Below are 25,087 nucleotides of genomic sequence, written 5' to 3'. Positions count from 1 at the left end.
AAAATATATTTGTTGGTGAAATTCTTTACAACGCTACTCCTCCTACAGTTTTGGTTTGATTTCAGTACGACTTGCCACACAGACTAAACTAAGATACATATTTTAGTGCATCGGTTTCCGATTTCAATGAACGGTGTTGTCATGGTTACTAAAAATAGATTTTCTGTGAAAATTCCTTTAAAACGCTACTTCTCCTACAGTTTTAGTCTGATTTCAATATAACTTGGCACAAAAGTAGACTACATTACGTTTCATAAATATGTGCATCGGTTTTTGATTTCAATGATCGGTGTTGCCATTGTTACTAAAAATAGAAACTTGTGAAATTCCTTTAAAACGCTACTCCTCCTATAGTTTTGGTCCGATTTCATTAAATTTGGCACTCAAGTAGACTACACTAAGATACATTATTCTGTGTATCGGTTTTCGATTTCGATGAACGGTGTTGCCATGGTTACTTAATATAGAATTTTTTGTGAAATTCTTTTTAAACGCTACCCTCCTCCAATTTTGGTCTGATTTCAATATAATTTGGAACACAAATAGACTACTGTAAGATATACAATTCTATTTTTGCTGCCTGTTGCAAAATTTCAAATCCAAGTGCTACTTTTCCCTTGACAGGCTTGTGGTTACACATGGCGTTATGGGTAATTATAAGCTAACCAATGAGAATATATTTTTCAAATACATCGTTTTCAAATGGCCCAACTCCAGAGCATATCTTTTGTGATTGTAATGAGAATGTTCGTCCAAAATTAATTCCTTAAGTTTCATTTTAAGTAACTAGTTACAAATCCAACAATATTGACACTTGAAATTTTAAAGACGAGTCATATTTGTTTACAAGACTAATCTACTATAAAAGCTTTTTTCTGATGGTCCAGACCTAGACCAGGAACAAATAAAATAGTAGTTTTCTACAGTAACTTAAGTCAAGGGTTTGTGTGGAGTTCCAAAATCACAAAACTTTGACATAGTGAGGATGAACCATCTTTTGAATAACAGGACCAGGAAAAAAAACCCAGGAGGTTTAGGTAGACCATAAGCGGCAATGAGCATGTTTTATCATAACGTGTTAGACAGACAAAAGCGTTAGAAAGGTCCATAAAAATAGTGACCACGTGTAAAGTTTGCGCTTTAGCAATTTCTTCGAGTCGTCTTGTAGTCCCAGCAATGTAGTTGGCATACGTTACCTTACATGAATGTATTTAACATAGTTAAAAATTCCATCATAAAAATTAAAAGTTACCGTCAGAAAGTTGTACATTCAGAATTTGACACAGTTGGGAAAAAAAATACCGACAGATCTATAATAAGTATTTGATAGAGAATCTTCGTATTTGTGAAGAGGGATGTTCTAAGCTTGTTTGACATCTCAACAGTTGATATCAACAGCTCTATTGATTTTGACCAACTAAATTTGATGTTACGATTTGGATCAACTTTATCCAGTCCCGCTGCGATAAGAGTTTACTTTGTTTGGAAAGCAAAATTGTTACTCTACAACGTGTAACAACCTAGCATGTGAAGAACGTTATCTTATTTTGCACAAACAGGACAGATGCATGGATATTTTTGATCATTTTAAAGGACCTGAGTTCTTCTAACGATGGTCGTCCGGAAGAGAATAAGCAGACCGAAACTTCAATTCACCTGCCCCTTTATCGTAATATTTGAGATATATGGATTCCTGTTATCAGGCTTGTTCAATTAGTTTTCCTCAAGGTGACAAACGAACATTGCACCCTACCCGCATGGTAGTCCCGGAGAGACACTTTAAATATAAATGTAAGTATACTTTGTTTATATTATTTACACTGCAGGGAAAAAAATGTGACGCTAAAGCATTCTCTTAGGGGAGGGGGCTTGACCATCGAAAGCATTGGAACTTTAGGGATGTAAGAAAGAATTACACACAACCTAAAAGTGCCGTTTGTTTTGGTAACAAACCTATGCATGGATATATTTGCTACTCTTAATATCATTTCACTAAAAGAATGTCTAAAAAGGTCGATGGGCTTTATCTGAAAAATTAAGATCTTTTGCAAGTTGAAGACAAGGCGGGTGCATTTTTGACATCTCTAAATACCAATGATATTTAATCGTTTAATTAAATGTTTTTCTAATTACTGAAATACATTTTTTTTCTTGAACAAAATATTTTTAAAATTAAGGTTTGATTATATAAATATACTTTATTTGAAAAATCCGGAATTTTTTTTATTGTCATTGTATAACTCTGTAGTAAGATTTGAATTCGTGGAACCATGCAACAAACACACAGCATACAATTTATTTTTCAGAGATTTTGATTACACGTACTTGTCGAATTAAGTTGCATGAGTAAAAAGTTAAAAGTTTTTTCCTCCTTGAGAGTGTATACGAAGACGTCGTCATTCATCCATAAACTTTTCCATTTTTACATTTTCGACCTCCAAAATCCAAAGATTAATTTAAATAAATCTTTCCAAAAAGCATTTAAGATTCATTGGATTGAAATTTTGATCAAGAAATGAATTCGAAAAATATCAAATTCAAGTTTTTTTCTCTAAGAAAAGCTATTCAGATATTTTTTTTAAAAATATCTTCACTATAAGCTCTACGTTCCGTTTCATATAAAACAAACAAAACATCTAGACTAACTCGTCAAATGGAATCAACTACCAAATGAAACTCCTTGCATGATACAAATATCTAGCATTTCACTTTTTAGGTCACCTGAGTAAACTCAGGTGACCTATTGCTATCCGTTTTCGTCCGTCGTCGTTCGTCGTGTGTTAACATTTGAACATTTTCAGCTTCTTCTCTGCAACCACTCAACCAATTTCAACCTTCAACCAAATTTGGCAGAAAGCATCTATGGGTGAAGGGAAACAAAAATTGTGAATTTCACGGTCCATGCCCCTCTGGGGCCTGAGGGGCGGGGCCAAAACCACCAAAATTAATGCAATTTTTAAAAATCTTCTTTACTCCTGGACATCGAGCAGTCAAACTGAGAGCATGAATGTAATAACCATTGAGTCCTCTACCAAAATTGTGAAATTCATGGCCCCAGGGTCAGGGGTTCTAGTGCCAAGGTGGGGCTCTATTGATTATATAGTGAAATAAATTATTTCTTTAAAAATCTTCTTCTCTGCTCCCCGGTATTAAATAAACTAAGCACATAGTTATGATGAGGAAGAATGCCTTTTGCAAAATTGTGAATTTTATGACCCCAGGGTCAGGGGTTCTAGTGCTAGGGCGGGGCTATATTGATTATATAGTGAAAATAAATTATTTCTTTAAAAATCTTCTTCTCTTCTACTGGGTATTAAATAAACTAAGTACATATTTATGATGAGGAAGAATGCGTATTGCAAAATTGTGAATTTCATGGCCCCTGGGTCAGGGATTCTAGTGTTAGGGCGGGGCTCTATTGATTATATAGAGAAAATGCAGAATTTGTTTGAAAATCTTCTCTGCTGCCGGGTATTCAACAAACTAACTAAGTATATAGTTATGATGAACAAGAATGCTTCTTCCGAAATTATGAATTTTATGGCCCCAGGGTCAGGGGTTCTGGTGTTAGGGTGGGGCTCTATTGGTTATATATAGAAAATGCAGAAATTGTTTGAAAATCCTCTTCTCTGCTGCTGGGTATTCAATGAATGAACTAAGTATATAGTTATGATGAGCAAGAATGCCTCTTCCAAAATAAATTGTGAATTTATGGCCCCAGGATCAGGGGTTCTGGTCTTAAAATGGGGGTCTATTGATTATATAGTGAAAATACATTAATTCTTTGAAAATATTCTTCTCTGCTCCTGGGTATTAAATAAACTAACTAAGTATATAGTTATGATGAGCAAGAATGTTTCTTCCAAATTGTGAATTTTTATGGCCCCAGGGTCAGGGGTTCTGGTGTTAGGGCGGGGCTCTATTGATTACATAGTGACAATAGATTATTTCTTTAAAAATCTTCTCTGTTCCTGGGTATTAAATAAACTAACTAAGTACATAGTTATGATAAAAATCTTCTCTGTTCCTGGGTATTAAATAAACTAACTAAGTACATAGTTATGATGTGGAAGAATACTTTTGTGAATTTTATGACCCCAGGGTCAGGGGCTCTGTTGTTATGGCGGGGCTCTATTGGTTATATAGAGAAAATGCAGAAATTGTTTGAAAATCTTCTTCACTGCTCCTGGGTATTAACCAGATGAAGTATACCTATATAGCTATGATGAGCAAGAGCCATTCTTCCTGAATTGTGAATTTCAACGCCCCTGGGTCAGGGGTACCATAGAGGGGGGGGGACTCTACTTATATAATGGAAATGAATTAATTGATTGAAATTTTCTCCTTTGTATTAATCAAATGTTTTTGATAAGCAAGGGTGCCTTTTCCAAAATTGTGAAATATGTGGACCAAGGGTCAGGGGTTCATGTGTGGTAGTGGCACTATACTGATTATTGCTGAATTTTACTGATAAGTCGAAATGCATTTTTTTTGTTTCCCTATTCTGTCTATGGGTATTAAGTAACCAAACTAAACATGCTAAGTGGATACTTGTAGCTATGGTTAGCAATGGTGCCTCTTTCAAAATTGTGAATGCCACGACATCGGGTGTAAAACATGAACCAAAGTCAATCATTGTAAAGTTGTTGCATGCTGCTCAGGTGACCTATGAGGCCCATGGGTCTCTTGTTTAAAAAATTCAACAATATCGCAGATAACTAAATGTCCGGGACATTCTGTTCATTTGACATATCTATTTCACTAATTAACAATTGCCAATGGGTACATGACTAGTTAAATTAGTCATGTACTGTGTACTCATAAGCAAAACAAAAATGTTCATTTGTGAAAGACACATATGCAGTGTACATGTATACGGAAGGAAGAAATTATCACGAAATATTGCTTCAGCAATTGTTCCAGCGAATAAAAAGAAAGATACAAAATCAAAAAAAGATTGTGTGCAAAACAATCACAGAACTTTACAAGTTTACTGTTTTTAATTAAAATATCTTAAGAAAAAGACAAACGAAGGTGTCGCTAATCCTCAAACATCACCTCTTAGACATGACTTTAATTGCAATGCCTACGTTGTCCTTTAACGTGGTAGCTTTTGCTATCGTTTTGAAGAGACTTTACATCTGCTATAGTCCAGACAATCGATAGCTGATACAGACCCTGAAATTGTAATTTTAACTTATCAGTTGTCAAATTTATCTCTATTTGATTAATACCTGTTATATTTACTTACTGATAATCTTTGTTGATGGTCAAGCGAAATCGGACAGAAAGGTCAGTGGTCAGCAAAGAAATTTTAACTTCAGAATTTCCAATAAGTAAGATGAGATATGAACAAAACAAATGGACAAATTTTATTGATACATACATGTAGTAAATACGTAACCATGATTAATGATTATTTTCTTTGACATGCACATCGTTGCAGGGATATTTTAAATATTTCAAAACCATACTTCAAAGTCAAAAAGACATGTAGATACATAAAAATGATGGTCTTTACGATAAATATCTGTTTTTATATATCTGGAGTATGAACAGTCAGAACGTATGTTTACATCTTGGGTTTGACGCAGCACGGCGAAAGAGAATCGAACCAGGGCCTCTCTTTGCAGGAATAAAAACGGTTGAATAATAAACTTGTACAATAGTGTACTCGTATGACCCCCTCTATTTGTTTGATTGTTGTTTAAAGTCCCTCTCGAGAATATTTCACTCATACGGAGAAGTCACCACTTGCTAGTGGAGAGCTGCAAATTTTGTCCTTTACTCGGCACTCTTGGTCATTGAGCAGTGAGGGATCTTTTTCCATACGAACACCTACTGCGACACGGGACCTCGGTTTATACGGTCACATCCGAAGGACCGGTCTACACGTCCCACAGTGGTATTTAAACCTACGACGTAGGGATTGGCTACTTACGTTGGGACTCTTAGAGCAGACGCTCTAACCACTGCGCCACGCGGGCGACGATCCCCCTCTTGATAAAACGATTTTAAAAAACTAGAGCAAGCAATTAAGAAAAAAGGAACTGTTATCTTAATTCCGATAAGTTAGTAGTTTGACCTCTAGACAAACCTTTGCTACTTTGCAGTTGCTAGCTTAAATAAATAATCTTGTTGACCATTCCGTCATATGTATTAAACAGGTTCGTTAGACTCTAAGAATGTCTGAATTTTATTAAGATCCGGGCTAATTTCTGCATTTATTAAGGTCAGACGACACCTTCCTCAAAAATATATAAATTTTCCTAAGAATTTTTCATTGAAAAATAAGTAGTTAAACAAAGTTTCTAACAAAAAATTAGGATACCTTACCAGACATTTAGACAAGATACCACAGGGTCATATTTCTTATATAACCATTATGGGTAATCTTCGGATGGCCAATATCACCTTTTTTGGTGTACTCATGTTTCAAAACATTTTGGAAACAATGTAGAAATCAGAAGAGAATGGCAAATATTAATAATTTTTCATACATTACCAAGAGATACAAAACACATATTTGAGGTACATGTCGTCTGACCTTAACAGCCTGTCTCCGAGAAAAGCATGCAAATTAGTCCGAAAGCAGGTTTCCCCGATTGCCTTCAAATTTTATGAGCTAAATCTACTATGCATAAAATGAAATCAGACAAATTTTTACTGAGCTAATCAAACCCACATACGTTTTATGGCCTGTTACTAAAAATAGCCCTTATGCAAGAAAATTTGAGGTATTTTTTTTAACATTTTAGACATATTTGAAGAGAGAAAAAAATTGCAACTTTAAAAATTATTCAAATATTCTGTTTGTAGTAAAAGAATAAAGGTTAGTTCTTTTTAAATACATAGTCAGAGTGATTGACATTCATTTTGTTTTAGTGCAAATAGGTCATGAAATTGGCAATGTTCCAAAATTTGGAAAAAGTGACAATTTTTAGTGGAATTGAAACTATTCTAGTTAAAAGGGGGGATGTTTTAACCCAGTAAATTTTAATGCTTATTGTTAAGAATACCTATGTTAACAAAATATGAAAAAATTACTCTTGGCCAATGTACACTTTAGAAAATATTGAAAGTCAAAGTTTGTGTAATTTTCACATAAATAATTTCAAGGATACAGTTAGCGCTACTCAAAAAATAGCTCAAAACATGTCCAAAACGAAAAAAAGTTATTTTCTAGAGTTCTTCCTATCTGTATTACAGAATTTAAACAAACATAGCTCTCAATTTAATACTTAATGACTTTAAATTTTAAAAAATACATGGAAAAAGAGGCCGGGGGGGGGGGGGGGGGGACTGGCTATGAATTCTTTATAAACCTCTAAATGGATAAACTTAAGTATAAACCTTTATTATTCAATTATAGCCTTTTGATGATGTCAATCCCTCGATATATAAACCTTAAAGAAAGCATATCGACCGAGCACGAAGTGCGAGGTCAATATGCTTTCTCTAAGGTATATATATCGAGGGATTATATGGAATCATAAGGCTACAATTGTTTTATTATTTTTTATTAGTTAATAAGAAATGTCTTAAAATCCTTCTTTATAATACCCAGTAACTTCTCATACAAAGCATTGTTATGTCATTGTATTATGACATCACAGTAATGAAAACCAGCTGCAGTATCTGTTTTTAGAAACATCCAGTCTATAAAGACTATTGTGACGTCAGCACTATTGTTGTTTCCAGAAGAACGTTTTCAAATTTAGAAACAGCAGGTTTATAAATTTTTAAATTAGAAACATCCAGCCTGTAACACTTTTTATACTTGATCATGTGATCCATGCAGTTTGAGCCAATCAAATAGTTGGAACAGTAAAGAAAAATAATAACACTTTTTATACTTGATCATGTGATCCAGTTAGAGCCAATCAGATAGTTGGAACAATAAAGAAAATAATAATTACTTTTAATGCATGTATACATACTTGGTCAATATTTACACAAGTGAACCAAGTGAACACATTATTCATCATACTAGTCATTTGATCAACATATTCATTTGAGTGTTAAAGTACAAACAATTTCTGCAAATTTTCAACATCATCTATACAAACATATAGATATTTCAGACAAGTTCTTTTTACTGGGGGAAGGTGAAATGACTTGAAAAATTTTTTTTGATGAATGTGACACAATACGTCCTCCTTTTTTGGAGCTACTTAGCTATTTATTTTGTTTATAAAATTTCATCATTTGCACTCATTACTTTCTTCTTCTGCCATAAAACACAATCTGGACATTTACTGCTCTCTAACAATCTTCACGTATCATAGACAAGAAATTGTTCACTTTCTGGGAGAATCATTTTCTGGATTTTGAAGCCAAACCAATTCATTTTCCTGTTGGCTCTTATTGAACTCCACCAATGCCTGTTCCTGATAGGACACTTCGCAGTTTGTATCAGTAAATTGTGACACTCTCTAATGCTTTGAGCATTTTAGTAGGATACAAATTTGCTGTGATGTTCTTACTTGATCTTGAATTTGTAAAATAAGTGAGATTTACAACTGCCAAATATCTTTCAAATTTCAAAATTGAAAATTCTTTTTGTTCTGATGAATATTAACAGGAGTTATACATGTATTGATGATTACTACTCTCTTTGCTTGCTGTAGTGTTTCGACAACTTTCACAACTGGTATCATCTTTCACTTGATCAGTCAGATCATGGTTTTATTGAAATGGCTTTTCAGTTCTGCTCCATTGTTCCTGCTTTCTTGGAAAAACTGCATAACCTATGAAACAAAATGTACCATGAAATGAAAAGAAATATGTCCTCCTTCTTTGCGTATATCAGTAAAATATGATGACAGAAAGAATTTTTTTGTACATGCATAAGTAACTGCTAAATGGAGGAAAAGTGAAGTTTGATCTTTGGAAAGGTCTAAGTAAGAAAATAATGACAAAATGATTGCTGTCATCAACACTGATTTTAAGAATATTAAGTTTATAATTAAAACAAGAGGCCCATGGGCCATATCACTCACCTGAGCACCGTGGCTAGCATAAAAGCAGAAATTAGTTTATTATTGAAAAGTTTAAACCCAAAAGTAGTCCCAATCATTCCTAAAAGGCGAGAGGGTATGATTTGCACAAACTTGAATCAACACTACTCGAGAATGCTTCCACATAAATACATGTATGACCAATCATGGCTTTGCTATTCTTAAAAAGATTCTTAAAGAATTTTGTTATGTATTTCTATGTAAAACTTTGGTCAGCCATTTTTGCCCCGCCCTACCCCTGAGGGTCATGATTTGAACAAACTTGAATCTACACTACGTGGGGATGCTTCCACATAAGTTTCAGCTTTCCTGGCACAGTGGTTCTTGAGAAGAAGATTTTAAAACATGCCACCTTATTTTCATTAATTCCCAATTATCTCCCCTTGAATGAGGGTGTGGCCCTTCATTTGAACAAATTTGAATTCCCTTCACCCAAGGATGCTTTGTGGCAAGTTTGGTTGAAATTGGCCTAGCAGTTCTTGAGAAGAAGTCAAAAATGTGAAAAGTTTACAGACAGACAGATGGACAGACAGACAGTAGACGGACAGACAGACAAACGGCGGACAAAATGTGATCAGAAAAGCTCACTTGAGCTAAAAACTTCTCCTATACATTTCTATGTAAAACTTTGGTTGGCCATTGTGGCCCCGTCCTAGGGTAAATCATTCACATTTACACTTAGACTTGATCTGTTGATAATTAAATTAGTGTGATCAAGAGAATAGCAAAAATCAGCTCTTTATGTACCAAACAAAGTAAGAAATCACTGGCTTTATCATTATGACAAAACTGTGTCACTGAACATGCTGAATAGCTCTATTAAAGAGCATTTGACTATTATAATAATTGTTTTTTTTTCATATATAAGACTTCTAAACAATTCTTACTATTTACATCTGGATCAGGACCAGGTCTTTTAATGTATTGGGGTCCAAAAAAACCTCTGCATGTTGACAAATGTTGCTACAAGAAGTGAAAGTTAATAGTAAATTATTTATAACTTTACCCAGGTTTGTTATACAATTTGAATAATTTGGACCTCTCCAACATATGGTATACTAATTAAATATCATATTGTGCATGTTTAAATGTTCTGTATAAACTTTCTGTTTAATATGAGTTCATATTATCATGACCCATTACCTTTCTAAAATATCAGTTTTGCAAAAATGTGTATTCATTTTGAATACATTAATTGTTAAAGTAAATATGATAGAAAAATATGTGTGATAGTATTTGGATAAAAAACCTTTCCTTCTTTGAATACCTGGTACTTTTATATATACTCTTTAGTTAAGACTTATTTTGAGTAGCAAACTATTCCACTACTTGCATAATACCACAATTCAAAAGCATAAATTACATGTATGCGAATCGAAGCATATGTGCAGTTGAATGTTGAATATTTTTTAGTTAGAGAAGTTACAATTTTTACTCCATCTCTTAACAACTGTTTGAAATTTCTTAATTTCTTTACAAAAGTATACATGCATGACATATCAAACAATAAACACGACTGTTCCTAGTTAGAACATTTTCATTCATTATTTAAATTTCTATTGCAATTTCTATATAGATCACTGTAGGTATTGAAATAGGAGCTGCAACTTGGATGTCCAATTTTTTTTATTGCACAATTATTTCAAGAACAGAGAAAAAATATTTATAATCTTCTGTTGTTCATATTTGCCGCATTGCAATGAAAGAACTTTTTATAACCTATGATTGAAGCAAGATTGCATTATCGTTGTCCTGTACAATATTGATTTCTTAAATAATTCTATATTTGCCTGTACAGAAGTCTTTCTTCTAAAACACTTTAATACTTCATTTTAGTCTTACTGAGCATACAGGTTTTAATTTAAATACAAATCTAACATTATAATACATTATATAATTTTTATGGCAAAATAAAATTCTTAAAAATGCAGCTCATATTGCTTGAAGTAGAGATCAGATATTTGGCCTACCTGTCAGCATGGTCAAATCCTTCAGTTTCTCGTCAACCTCAAGGTAGCAGAAGTTTATTATTCTTCTTCGCCATTTTTACCATGTTAACCCCCCCCCCCTCCCACGTTATCCGTATGTCTTGGATAGATTCATAACTTTAAATATACCACCGTGTACATGGTCATGAGAAAAAATCCACATTTCACAATCAATCCTCCAGTCGGTCCATGTAACTTTTTCCCATACAACCTGATACTATAGCATCTCGGTCGGAGCTTTAAAGAAGCGCAAACAGTGTGGTGGATCCTAGCTTGATACTGTCATACAAATAAAATACATACACGGCACGAAATGTATAAAAATCTCCGAAGTTGCATTGTCCACTTGGTGACCCTGACACATTGGAATGTCATTTCCGCCTTTTTCACATGAAGACTTCCACAACGGGAGATAACTCTTATGCACACTTACTCATTCTTGTCATCTTATTTTCTTTTATCATTTTTGGAGTAATTATAAGTTTTATCAACTTTTAAATTTTTACAGCCTTTCTAAATATAAATTCAGACTAAAATATTTTTATTGGTCATCAAATGAATCCATATTAATGGTATTTGATTAATTCTATGGTACAAAATGAGATCTTTGCTAACATGCTTAGGTCATCATTTCAACAATTTATAAAATATATCTGCACTAAATAGCCAAGGGTGAATTTTTTATATTTGATAGAACATAAATCAATTATTATAAAAAACTTTATTTGATCAAATTATTTTATCCCTCACCGCTGTACCACTGTACTAAATATCCATAACAATTCTGAATTTCCAAACTTCGCCTAACATATGGCTTCAGTATAGACTGCAGATAGTTGTAATCATTATGGAAAATAGATGTTTGTAATTTTTGACATATATGTATTTATGAAATGATAAAATACTGTATTTAAAATAATTATGCAGTGACTTTATCAGGCCTCAAACTTTCCTATTTTTACCTTCTATATAATGCCAATTATTGCTAAATATAGAAATTGGGTTGTTACTAAAAATAGATGCATGTGACACACTTTTACAATTTACTTTTTATATCCTAATACAACCCAGATCTTAAAAATATATGACAAGATGAAAAGCTCTATACACTTTTTTGGACATTTTTTCAGATTTTGCATGTTTTTCTCAGAGACAGGCTGTTAAGGCCAGATATTTCTACTCTACAATGGTCAAAAATCTAATATCTTTTTTTTTCTTGTGCAATACTTATCGTCCAATGGCATGGTATACAGTATGCACAAGGACATTCATGGTCTGTGTTTGTATTAATAGAACTTGTATCGTTTAGTACACATGCATTTTTGTCCTGATTTTAGGTCACGCGAGGCAATCTTGAATCATGAACATGACTTGTACAGTTGTTCAGTTACACTTATTGCATGAACTTTGAATTTGTGTCAACTGGGTTAATGATCAAGGTCTTTTGCAGAACGCAACACAGGAAAATTTGAAAATGAATCATACATTGAAAATAACTGTATACAGAGAACTTTTCTATTATTTTGTTCTGACCGCAGGCGATGAATAAAAAAGGGCGAACTATCAATTTCACAGAACTGTGTCTGGGCATATTGGTGTGAAAGGGCCAAAAAAAAAAAACAATTTGCCTTCTCATTCATGCAGACAAACTGAAAAACCAATGCCACACCATGTATTTCCTACAAATATACATCGCCTCTTAATTTCTTACAAACTTCTCTTTGAAATTACAAGAAAACTTTACAGAACCTAGCTAGATATCGAATATCAGAAGCACAATCCTTCCTGTTCGTGTTCTTCTTCACCCTACAGCTTGAGTCCTGCTGGACAAGTTATTACTGGTGACGTAAATAATGAGGACCTTAAATCATTAATTTTAAAGGGCCAAAATTTAGGGAACCTTTTAACTGGCGTCATGATTTCATAAATGTAATGGATTCTGTTGACGATTACGCCAGGTGATGGGAAAAACATAACAAGAGGCCCACGGGCCCTATAGGGTCACCCGAGTATCATGTAACAACTTTCCAACAATTGAATTTGGTTTGTGTTTTAAACTAGAGACCATGACATTCACAGCTTTGAAAGAGGCATCATAGCTTATCATAATTATACACTTAGCATGCTTACTCTAGTTACTTAATACCCAGAGGTAGATCAGAGTAACAAAGAGAAAATGCATTTCCACTTTATAATCAGTTGTGCACCCACCCCACAGGAACCATTGACCGTGGGGCCGCATATGATTTTAGATTTTTCATCAGAGACTTCTGATTTGGAACTTTTAATGACACTTTAAAACAAACGACAAAGGTGTTACTTGGAATAATCTAGTTATACATATAATTCAGGCACGTAGCATCGTTTTTGAAAGTGGGGGGGCCAACCTGAGAAATTTTTTTTTACTTACCTGAAAAATTTGAAAAGCAAAAAAAAAAAAAAAAAAAAAAAAAAAAACGAAAAATTAAAAGTTGCCCAAAGTCGAAAATCCTATTTCGTGGGGGGGGGGGGGGGGGGGGGGGGGGGGGGGGGGGGGGGGGGGGGTAGTGACCAACTTTTTTCAAGACCGACTATCCCCTGATACTACGTGCCTGTAATTTGATTAATCGAAAAAGTAATTTACTGTCCTTGAGCTTTGCGATATTGATACATGGAAATACTAAGGAAGAATATGGTTGAATCAACGATTTCATGATGATATTTCAGTGTTTTTAAAAATTTAAATATGTTAGTCTATGGAAATAAAGTATAAGTTTAACAAACAAGCAAAATTATACCAAAACTATACTACACTGTTAAAAATTTGAAAAACGAAAACTTATGATGTGATAGTGTTATTGTTTTTGTTTTTTTAAAGATTATTACCTTTAAGAAGTTTTTTTTATAAGCGGTCGCAACAGCGGCGGAACGATTTGTGGTGGTGTTAAAAAGTGCACATGGGGAAATAAGACGTTATTTTTTTTTATTAGTTCAGTAAAATAATTCTAAATTGATACCACGTATAAAATCATCAGTAAAATATTTTTGAAAACTTGCTTTAAACTAAGTATCAATTGTTTTATTTCAATTTCATTATTTCTAATCAAATGTTTGATAATTTATTATTATTATATAAAAAGTTATAATAGATACTCCCCAGCCTGGGAGTGTACAAGATATGAAAGCAATTCCCCGTGATTTTCCGGATAATAATGACGCAGTAAAAGTGCATGGTGAATAAAAACTGAAAAGCTGTATTACTAGTACAAATCGTTTAGAATATACTACAGCTGCGAATGGAACACAAGGATAATTTTTTCCACATTTTGCACCGAGCCTTGCAACATAACCTACTCTACAGAAACCATTGGTATTATCACGTGACGAAAATCCAGGGTATCAATGGGTTCATCCTAAGAGGCCTACATCTTCATTTTTATGACAATAAATTCTTATCATTTACCGTCGAATTTATTACATCGATAAATCCATTTTATGTGCGAATGCACTAAAATTTCTGTTTATTCATTATTTTAAATAATATTATTTTTTATTTGCTTTGAAGACAGTCTGAAATAAAAAAAAAAAATAATAAAAAAAGATCAAATTTCAGCTTTGAATATCTTGCACTTTTCTTGCATGGATGTTTTTAAAATTGTAAAAGTACTTTTTGAAATGCTAAATTTTGTTTGCGGGCGACTTGATGCGATGCATCAATTTTACTTGTCTTAAAAATGTATTTATGCCGGACAAAGTAATCCCAAACTGTCGCTTTGCTGTGCAGCCAACTTAATGATGATATTTATTGATTTGTAGTTAACATAATAGAGATCAAAAGGAAAGTGCATAATTCTACATTTTACATGTAAGTGCACAAATGAGCTAAGAAAAGATAACTTTTAAAAACTACGTAACATAAAAGTGCATAAAATATCAGGTTATTTCATTCACTGTAAAGAAACATTACACTTAATTGTGATCAAACGAAATTATATTCTAATAATAATATGCACTAAAACTTTTTATGTGGTTGAATACAATATTTAATGACTCGGATATGAGTTTAAAGAAATATAAATTTAATAAAAAACACATAACTTTTATTATTTGTAATTTTATAATCATGGGACCGGGAAAGAGCAAGGTTTAATTTTCCTGCAAATCTTGCAAATGGTATTTTTAACGTCAAACTTAGAAGGTGTATATACAAATGTAAAACACACTTTTTCCCAAATTCACTATTTTCAGACTAAAAACTTCCAACATGAACAATTTGAGAGAAATATATGGTAGCAAGGATGAACTAAATAACATCTGGGGATCGGGTTACCTGAAACTTAGCAATGGGAAGGAACTCCTCACCGTGGGAACTCAGTTTCCCAATCCAGAATCTGAGGACGGTTTAAGTGAAGAAAGTGAAGAGGAATGGGAAAAGAAGAACCTGAGATATGGCTGGGGAAAATTTAAACCCGAGTAAGTGCATTTCATCAGTTTCTTTATTTTAAGAAGAATGTATCTGGAAAATACGTACAGGTTATATGAAGTTTAACTCGTATACTTTGGAAATCCATTTACAGTTATATTGTAAGAATTATAGCTTTATTGTTCTGATGAATGATGAATTTTTCTGATACTTTTTGATAAAAATAGGACACAAGGCTTTGTACTAAATAAACAGAAATGCTTGTACAAATACATTTGCTTTTGCTTAATAATCTATTTGTAAAAGTTGATCAATTTATTGTTTTTTTTAATGTTTACCTGTAATCTTTTTGATCAGATCAAAGTACACAAAGCTTACGATTAATGTTAATGTCTTTCCGATGCATACGGGAAATGTTATTAAGGGGCCATGTCAGTAAGCATTAAGCTTTGAATGGAAAGTCAAAAATTTTAATTTTCTTGAAATTAGTGTTTTTGGATTATTTCTGTCACAATCAAACAAAAAAATACAAAAATTCTAATTTCAACCACAAAGACACTGTCGTATACTCCAAGGAAAAACATTACCTTGGTTACCAGAATCGATTTTTTACTACTTTCAAAACAGGCAAATATTGCCATAAAAAGAGTATATTTGCACATAGATGTTGTCAAATGATTGTTTCTTAAAGAGGACTTAATTCTAAATTCTTTGGTATGATTTCATTTTTCGGTACGTTGCTATGGTGATTGGAAGAAGAGATATGATTTGAACAAAAAAAAATATTTAAATTTGCACCATTTTTTAATAGGCTTTTTAAAAAAAAATGCTGTGCAGCTATTCATAACCTCTTTAGTGTGACTTTGTTAGTGTTTGGTTAATTAAAGAATTAAAAAAAATATAAAATTGGGTAGACAATCAAAAACAGTGTTGCTATGAAGATTCAAAGATATGCAAAGAAGAAGGTATGGTTTCCGTACAAATTTTGCGCTGTGATTTTTTAAAAAATTAAACTGGTGTAAAAATTGAAAACTCATGCTTTTTAAATAATTGAAATTCAATGATGAAAAATCATACAAGTCATTTTTCTCATGTGTTTTTAAATGCTAATTATGACGTCATAAACGTGCATTTTCCCGTATTTTCTTAAAAAGTTGCAGAAGTCACCAATTTTCAATGGAATTTTCTTTCAGATAACATTGTCCACAGGCATCGCCCACAAAGATCTTGAGATATGTGATTTGTTATTAAATTTTGCACAAAATATCAAAAAATTAACGTGGGCGACGGCTGTGGACACTGTTTTCTAAAGGAAAATCACCCTTGAATTGTGCCATTTTGAGGCTTTTTCTGTTGAAAATAGAGAAATGCTTATAATTAATGACGTCATATTTGCAGAATGGTAAACCTTCATGCCATATTCTTTCCTGATTTATCAGAGTCATTTATTTAACTAATATTTAAGCCAGTTTCAAAACTTTTTGATGTGATTACATTTTTAGGGCGCAATAAAGCTAAAACCATACCTTCTTCTTTAGGCATTTATAGATTATTTCCTGTGAACAATTCATAGTACTATAAGTAATTTATCCTATAAGAAACAATGTCCAATATAACAGATTGGTGCATATGGAATGAAAACGAGTTATAAAGCATCATGACCTTCTTGTCACCTTGACCTTTGACTTCAATGTTAGATTATAAATTTATCAATTGCTTCATAATTTTCAAACTGCATGGTCCTTGAAGTTGTTTATCCTTGCTTCATTTAATAGTATTTCACAGGTGTATGCATACTGTTAGACAGTACAAGAAAACAAAAATTTGTGTTAGGTTAATCAAAAAATCCAAAAAAAAAAAGTTGGGTAGACTTTCAAAAACATTGTTGCCATGGAGATTCAAAAATAAGTAAATTTGGATATTTTTAGATGATTTCCTGTTAACTATTCAGATTACTAGAAGTAATTTGCCCTTTAAGAAACAATATATTCTTATTCCACATGGGTTCAACTGTAAAAGGAAATGAGTCGTGCACTACTTTGACCTTCTCCTCACCTTGACCTTTGACCTCAAGGTCAAATTATTCTTTATTATACATTCTATGTCTAATAATTTCTTAACTAAATCTATATGGTTCTTGATATTTTGAACGTTGCTCCAACTATTTCATTCATTGATACAGTGTATACTGTTTGACAATTCAAGATGAGAAATTCATGTTCTACTGTTGACCTTGACCAAAGTGGCAAGGTCAGTCACTTAATTGAAGTCCAAGTTAATAATTTCAAGTGTTATGGCCTGTTGTTGACCCACATAAAATTATACATGGGGTTTTGGTGTAAAATATATGAATTATAACAGGATAGGCCAGTCCAAATATTTCTCTGACGAAGTATGACAAAATGCTCTGGTTGCCATGGAAACAAGAAGTCATATGCCTGGGTAGATATATTTTTTAAAAGACTAATCATATGCATCATGTTGAGCAACAAATAAATTTTTCCACTTTCCATGGTTATATAGGGTGAAGCTCAATGCTTACTGACATGGCCACTTAATTATAAATAAACTATATCTAGTACACGTCTCTGAATAATTTTAGAATTTTTAGAATGATGCAAACTTCGTACTACATGTAAATAACCAGAAATGCTTGTACAATTATTGCTTTTGCTTAATTATCTATTTGTAAAAATTGATCAATTAATTGTTGTTTTCGAATTCATATTATTAATTTTTATGTATGGTTACTTTATATGAAATAACTGTTGTTAAGGTGAAATCTCACTTAAGAATTTTTGATTAGATATACCCATTTTCCTGTTCCTCTAGTTGTCTTCAAGTCTTCAACTCCATCCGGTGGTACGTGTTCTTTACGTGTGTGTTCAGTTTGTTCCAAGGCTACCTCGTCAATGGAGTAATCAACGCCATCATCTCAACCCTAGAGAAAAGATTCGAACTTCCTAGTTCCAAAGCTGGACTCATAGTTAGCTCTAACGACTTTATAGCATTTTTCTTGGTACTATTTATCAGTTTTTATGGTGGGGAGAGAAATAAACCCCGTCTTATAGGAATTGGTATAATAACGCTGGGAATAGGGTCATTCATATTTTCATTACCACATTTCCTGGCGGGGACCTATAGGATTTCTGAAGGTAAGGAACATCAAGTATTTTTTTTTAATTTATTGTGTGATACTTATTGATACAAAAAAAAACTTCAAAGGGATTATCCTTGATCGAGGTTCAATTTTATGTTATGTTAAAATAGTGTATATTAGTGTTCAGGAAGTTTGAGTTTGAATAAATCTGTAGAGTATTGACAGATTTCTCTTAAGAGAAATTTATATTCTCGATAACATTGATAAAAATTTGAAAAGATTAAAAGATATAAATTTTATTTGAGGATCATTTTGTTAATATATTAGGTCATTTGATTTGAAATAAGAGGACAATATTTCCATCATATCTATGTGTACCATTTTTAAATATACACATTTTTTGCAGATTTAAATGCTTTTGAGAATGTTTGCAATATAAATGGCACTTTGTCTGGTTATTCATGTTCAACGAGAACGGCCTCCAGTGTCAGTAGATACCTTTATGTGTTCATGCTAGCTAACGCCCTTCACGGCGCTGGATCCACTCCTATGTTTACTCTGGGAACAACTTACATTGACTCAAATACTAAAGCAAAGAATACTTCATTTTATTTAGGTATATTTTTTGAAAAAAAATCTATTAAATAATCAAACATGTACAATTATGAAAATTTTGAAAGCTAAATAATTTAAGTAATTATCCTTGAACTTTAAGTTTTTCTTTAATTTACTTACAGGGTTGATTTACGCAGCGGCCTCCATAGGGGTTGCAGCTGGTTATATGCTTGGTGCACAAACACTTTCTATTTACACAGACTTTGACAAAGTGGATCCCGAAAAGTAATGTTGTCAAGTGATGCTGTACAAAAATTTAGATAAATCTGAATTTACTTGAAGTAATATGTATTAAATTTATGAATATTCTATAATAGTATAATTATCTTTGAAGGTTGGAATTGACCCCAGCTGATCCACGTTGGGTGGGGGCATGGTGGATAAATTTTCTTATTGTAGGAAGTGTCATGTTTCTGATCACTATTCCAGTTCTTGGATTTCCCAAACGACTGCCAGGTAGAAAAACCTTCAAAAGAGTTCTTCCCATGAATCTAACATGTCGAACAAAGTATTCATCTTCAAATAACTTACTTTTGATTGTCAATAAAATATACTTTATCTGCGTTGAAAACAAGTTTTCAACCAGTTTATATGTAGTACCCCTAGATATAAAGAACCCAAGATATCGATACATATAAAATGTATAAGTATACATTTAAACTTAATTTCCCTGTTGATTACATTTCCTATCCATTGAAACTAAACTTGATAGTAAACGTGAAGTTTTTTTTAGTTGTATTTAGAAATTGATCTGGGCTTTCCTGCATATTTTGTATCTATCAATAAAGATTTATGTTACCTGCGGTTAATTAATTAAATTCCGTTTATTTACAGGAAGTAAGAAACTGATGGAGGAGAGAGAGGAGGAAGCCCATATATCTGCTAAGACAGAACAGGAGGACCAGAAAGAAAGACCCGGGTGGAGGGACTTCCCTCGTATGATAGCGGCTCTGGTACACTATTTAATTTATATATAGCGAGAAATTATTGATTAAATAAATCCTTAGCATAACGAATAAAAATATACTTAGAACTTATAATTTGGGGAAAATTGACATTGTGATAAATGTAAATTTTATTGCTCTTGCAAAATGATTTTCTTTAGCATCCACACATTTATTCAGGGTGTATCTATACTCAGTATACATAGTATGCTGACTGCTTGAGAGTCCTAAGATCTAAACGTATTTTACATATACAAATGTTATTCGTTGATGTTTAATTGAGTACTTCCATCAATTGAAAAAAAATATCACAGAACATTAAATATTTTGTAATTTTGACTGATTTTTCTGCCCATTCTTGACATTGTGCAATAGTGGTGTTTTTAGTTTTACATAACTTACCAATTTGACTGGTACTACACGTAGATTTTGCTTTACATTTTGGGATTCGCTCTGAGAATTCTCGACGAGCATACTTTTCACTCAATGATTAATTTAATAGGAAGGGGTACTTGTCCTTAACAAATCACTGCGGCATCTGAAAATGCTTCCTCTCCATGCCAGTTGTCCCATGTCGATGCCGTGGGACCCCTGGTCAATTTCATTCGTTATTTCCTAATTCGAAGCACCAAGCCAAAAGCTTATATGTATAAATAGTTCAGTTGACACCTCAAATGTTTGTATTTTTCAAGATATTTATAATAGAATGATTGAGAGATAAGAAAACAATTGAGATTTGTATTTTTTTCTGAAAGAACGTCGCTTTAGTCACCCTAATACTGGTAGAATCAAATTGGCCAGGGGTCCCAAAGCAAAGTGTTGATTCAGGATACCTGGCATTGCGAGGATGCTGAATATGTTTTAATGGTTTGATTCAACAGTTAATGAATCCCACGTTTCTGTTCCTTGCCCTCGCAACGTGCACTGAAGGAATGATTGTGAGTGGTATTGCTGCCTTTGGTGCCAAGTTCTTCCAGGAAAAATTCAATCTACCCGCTGCTTTCGCTGGATTGTTGATGGGTATGCATTATATTTCTAAGGAACTTAAGTTGTATACAGCATAGATTAAATTTTGTGTCTTCTTATAGAGAATGATTCATTCTGTCCTTTGAACCCTAATAAAAAATTCGGGCGCATATAGTTTTTGTCCTGTCCGTCTGTCTGTGGATTTGTCCACAGAAACTTTAAGCATGTCCAAAACTTGTCAAAGGTAAGGACTATAGTTTTCATATTTCACAGATGTATTCTTTGTAATTTTGACCATTTGACCTTAGTATTTGAGTTGGACCAAGTTTTGAAGAAAAACATATAACTTCTTGAACGGATGGTGCTTGGTCGTTATATTTATTGAGACAATTTCTTTCTTTGGGTAATAACATTTTTGTCTCTTGACCTTGGAGTTGCATTTGATAAACTTAAATCATCGTCATTTTCTGCCATACGGGGGCATCAGTGTTTCAAAAACACGTCTTTTAAAGATTTTGTCGAGTACCACTGTTTCCGTTTCATACTGAGTTGCACAACTTACACTGAGAAGAAGGATATAATATTAAGCCCTTTTATGTTATATTTAAGGTATTGTTACGGTCCCTGGGGCAGGAGGAGGAATGTTTCTTGGAGGACTCCTAGTGAAGAAGATGAAACTGAAAGTTTTGGGCATCATCAGAATGGACCTCATCGTGGCTATCATCGCCCTTGTCATAGGTTGTTTGTTCTTCATTCAGTGCCCCAAAATGGAAATGGCTGGTGTCACATCTAACTACATCACCAAAGGGTGTGTAGTTCATTAAGTGTTTACTTGTACTAAGATATAGCGTTTAAAATATTTTTTAGTGTTTTTCAAAGTCAGTTTTATGAATTAATCTTACACCTAAATCTCCCAATGTACTTTATGTAGTGTTGGGGGAGGGATGCTTTTGCTATAGTCATTTGAGGCTTCTTTTTCTAAGAGACTTTGGAGGTAGTTCCAGTAACCTGACAAGTTCTTGTAACGCCGAGTGCCAATGTTCCACAATGACATACGAGCCTGTTTGCGGTATGGATAGCTTAGTTTACTTTTCCCCGTGTCATGCTGGCTGTAAAAACGACTACAAATGGATGGATAGTCCTATGGGCAAGTTTAAGGTTCGTTTTCTTGTCTGCTGTCGGGATCTATTTCATAAAGAATTATTGAACGTTATTTGTACTGCACTCCTTGTCTTCTAGGCTTACATGAATTGTTCCTGTGTCCAAGCCAGTTTTGCCTACCAGTTTATGGTAAATAACAAGTCTATGGCAGTGGAGACCACGACAACAGCTCCTGTATCTACCTCCACTATGATGTCCAATCAGACCAATGTTACAGCCATGCCTAACGCCTTTCAGGGGATCTGTCCAGGGGACTGCAAGCTTGTGTGGGTGGTGGTCCCTCTGCTATTTATAGGAATGTTAATGACCTTCACCACAGTATCCCCAACACAGACTGCTACACTCAGGTGAAGCTGAATTTTATACTGTATTCCAACCGGACCATGTTGTATTTGTTTCATTTAATTTATTTATTTATTTATTTATTTATTTATTTATTTTTTTTTTTTGCAAAGGAGTTACTTGATATTTGTTGTCAAGTTGATCTGAAATGTTACCCTGTAGTAAATATGACTCTGTATCAATGTCGAATTTATGTTTTATAATTTGATATTTTCTTTATAGTTAATACACTGAAAGATTTGTAAAATTGAATAGAAGTGTAAGGTCGTTTTAGTTTTACAAAATGATTGTTGCTCAATAAATGGAATGAACAAAATCTCGAGATCTGAAATTCTTTTTTGTGTATTTATATATTTTTTTAGTTGGAGACTTCAATATTTCGGATGAAATTGTCATTAAAACTCTTATTTATTTTCTTTTTTTAGATGTGTGTCTGTAAAACAGAAAACACTTGCTATAGGAGTCCAGTGGCTTGTACTTAGACTACTAGGTACGTAATTTACATTCTTAACATATGATCCGGTTTGTAGTTTTATATGTCTTCTACAGCTGAAACAGGATTTTTTCAACAGAGCAATAATTTTCCAAAATGTTTGATTCCTCACACTCGCACAACAATGAAAATCACAACTTTAAGTCATTACAAGTTTATCTTTAATAAAAGATAGGTGAGCTAGTGCCGTAGCAATTTTTAAACACACAAAGGAAGGTCCGTGATCAAGTGATTTATTTTGCTGAATTCTTTAATTTTTATCAATGCTGGAGTGTGATAAAGTCATAATTGTTTTGTGAAGTGTATTTTATAGACACACAGATAACTGGAGAAATGAATGGGGGGGGAGGGGGGGGGTGAAGTTATTGTGTTGGCGCAACGGAACATTTAGAACCTTTACTGGAGAGGGGGGAGACTCTAATATGGGGAAGATGCCGATTGAGGCATTATATGAGCTGGTTTAAGAATAGAATTTTGTGGCAATGTAGCAAAGAAAAAAGAAATTACAAGGGAGTTAAAAGGAATATAGAAATAACTAAAGTTTATGTTGTATAAAGAAATCCAGAGAGTTCCGAATGTGAAGTTCTAAAGTAGCTTGGTCCTTTGGGTCATCTTTGTCAAGAACTGCTACTGAGGTTTTAAAAAGCCATGCACATTAGAATTTTGTTAAACTAGTTTATTTTACTGTTTTTTAAAAGGAAGCTGAAATCTATTAAAAATTCCTGAAAGGCAACGGGTTGAATAACTTTTTATTATTCGTAACAGAAGTACGTCATCAATTGAGACAAATTAGGTTCGATATCTCTAGACTGATAATCTGTTTAATTTTGTAAAATGGGAAAAAAATTATGAAATAAAAATTTCACATTCATCTCACTTTACATTAAGTTGGAAACACTGAACATAATACAAAAAATCGTTAACTTCCAATATTAATGCAATGTATTGGAATTGTGATGCTACAGTGTTTCGTGTATAAAGATTTATGAAAATCAGTGTGTCAAATATCAAAGTATACTTATTGTATTTTATTCTTACACCATTGCTGTTTTAATAATAAAGGAACAACACCTGGTCCGTTGATTCTGGGGTCTATCATAGACAGTGCATGTCAAGTGTGGCAAAATGTCTGCGGAGATACCGGAAGTTGTTGGAATTACGAAAAGACGGACATGGGAGTGAAGATGTTTATCTGGTGGTGTTTGACGAAGTCACTTAGTGCAGTGTTTTATTTTTGTGCTCAGTACTTTTACAAACCACCAGACATCCCAAATGATGATGAAGTCGAGGAAAAGAGTCCAATAAACCCTATTGATTTTGTGGACGCTAAAGAAAGCGTCATATAGACCTCGACAAAAAATTGTAAATATATATCCCCTATTGGAATGCTTCTGTTTTGTGTAGATCGAATTAACAACAATGAAGCATTAATTTAATGCGTCTGGAAAAAATACAGATATTTAATTTTTGATTATGAATTAACTATTACCAGTACTTATTCATAAAAGTATTTTATGTATATTTTTTATATCGTTATGGGATGGTAGGCCTATTTACATTTTTGTAGACAGGTAAGTACAGTGTATATTTTAATAGCTACATGTATTGAACGATATGTACTTATAATTTTAAATGAACACATTTTTATATGGATTTTTTTTTTTCATTTATACTTGATGTATGTGTATCAATCAAAATAATAACCAGAAAGTTCTGATGAGACTGTAGCTCTACTGGTTTGTACGTGTAACAAAGGAAAAGTAGCATTTGGATTTGAAGCTTTGCAACAGGCAGTAATAAATAGAATTATGTATCTTAATGTAGTCTACTTGTGTGCCAAATTTTATTAAAATCAGTCCAAAATTGTAGGATGGGTAGCGTTTTAAAGGAATTTCACAGAAAATTCTATTTTTAGTAACCATGGCAACACCTTTCATCGAAATCAAAAACCGATGCACTATTTTATGTATCTTAGTGTAGTCTACTTATATGCCATGTTATATTAAAATCAGACTAAAACTAGGAGGAGTAGCGTTTTGAAAAAAAAAGACAGACG

The 25,087-nt window shown here is 33.1% G+C and overlaps 1 protein-coding gene across 1 annotated transcript; it reads left to right on the top strand.

Annotated features, from left to right (window-relative positions):
* The first annotated feature begins 1,564 nt into the window (after positions 1 to 1,564).
* Positions 1,565 to 24,479, top strand: LOC134230498 (solute carrier organic anion transporter family member 4A1-like). Its single transcript, XM_062712336.1, has 13 exons — positions 1,565 to 1,791; positions 15,236 to 15,460; positions 18,243 to 18,565; positions 18,917 to 19,126; positions 19,248 to 19,350; positions 19,460 to 19,581; positions 19,960 to 20,078; positions 20,951 to 21,089; positions 21,645 to 21,843; positions 22,019 to 22,193; positions 22,275 to 22,543; positions 22,964 to 23,028; positions 24,094 to 24,479. The coding sequence occupies exons 2-13, from the start codon at positions 15,252 to 15,254 to the stop codon at positions 24,375 to 24,377; spliced, it is 2,217 nt and encodes a 738-aa protein (XP_062568320.1). The 5' UTR covers positions 1,565 to 1,791; positions 15,236 to 15,251; the 3' UTR covers positions 24,378 to 24,479.
* Positions 24,480 to 25,087: the final 608 nt, after the last annotated feature.

Source organism: Saccostrea cucullata, unplaced genomic scaffold (genome assembly GCF_032062105.1).
Source record: "Saccostrea cucullata isolate Sc308-1 unplaced genomic scaffold, CSIRO_AGI_Scuc_v1 ctg4833, whole genome shotgun sequence".
Taxonomy (NCBI): Eukaryota; Metazoa; Mollusca; class Bivalvia; order Ostreida; family Ostreidae; genus Saccostrea; species Saccostrea cuccullata.
Note: the sequence above shows the minus strand (reverse complement) of the source record. Positions and strands in the feature narration are given on the sequence as shown.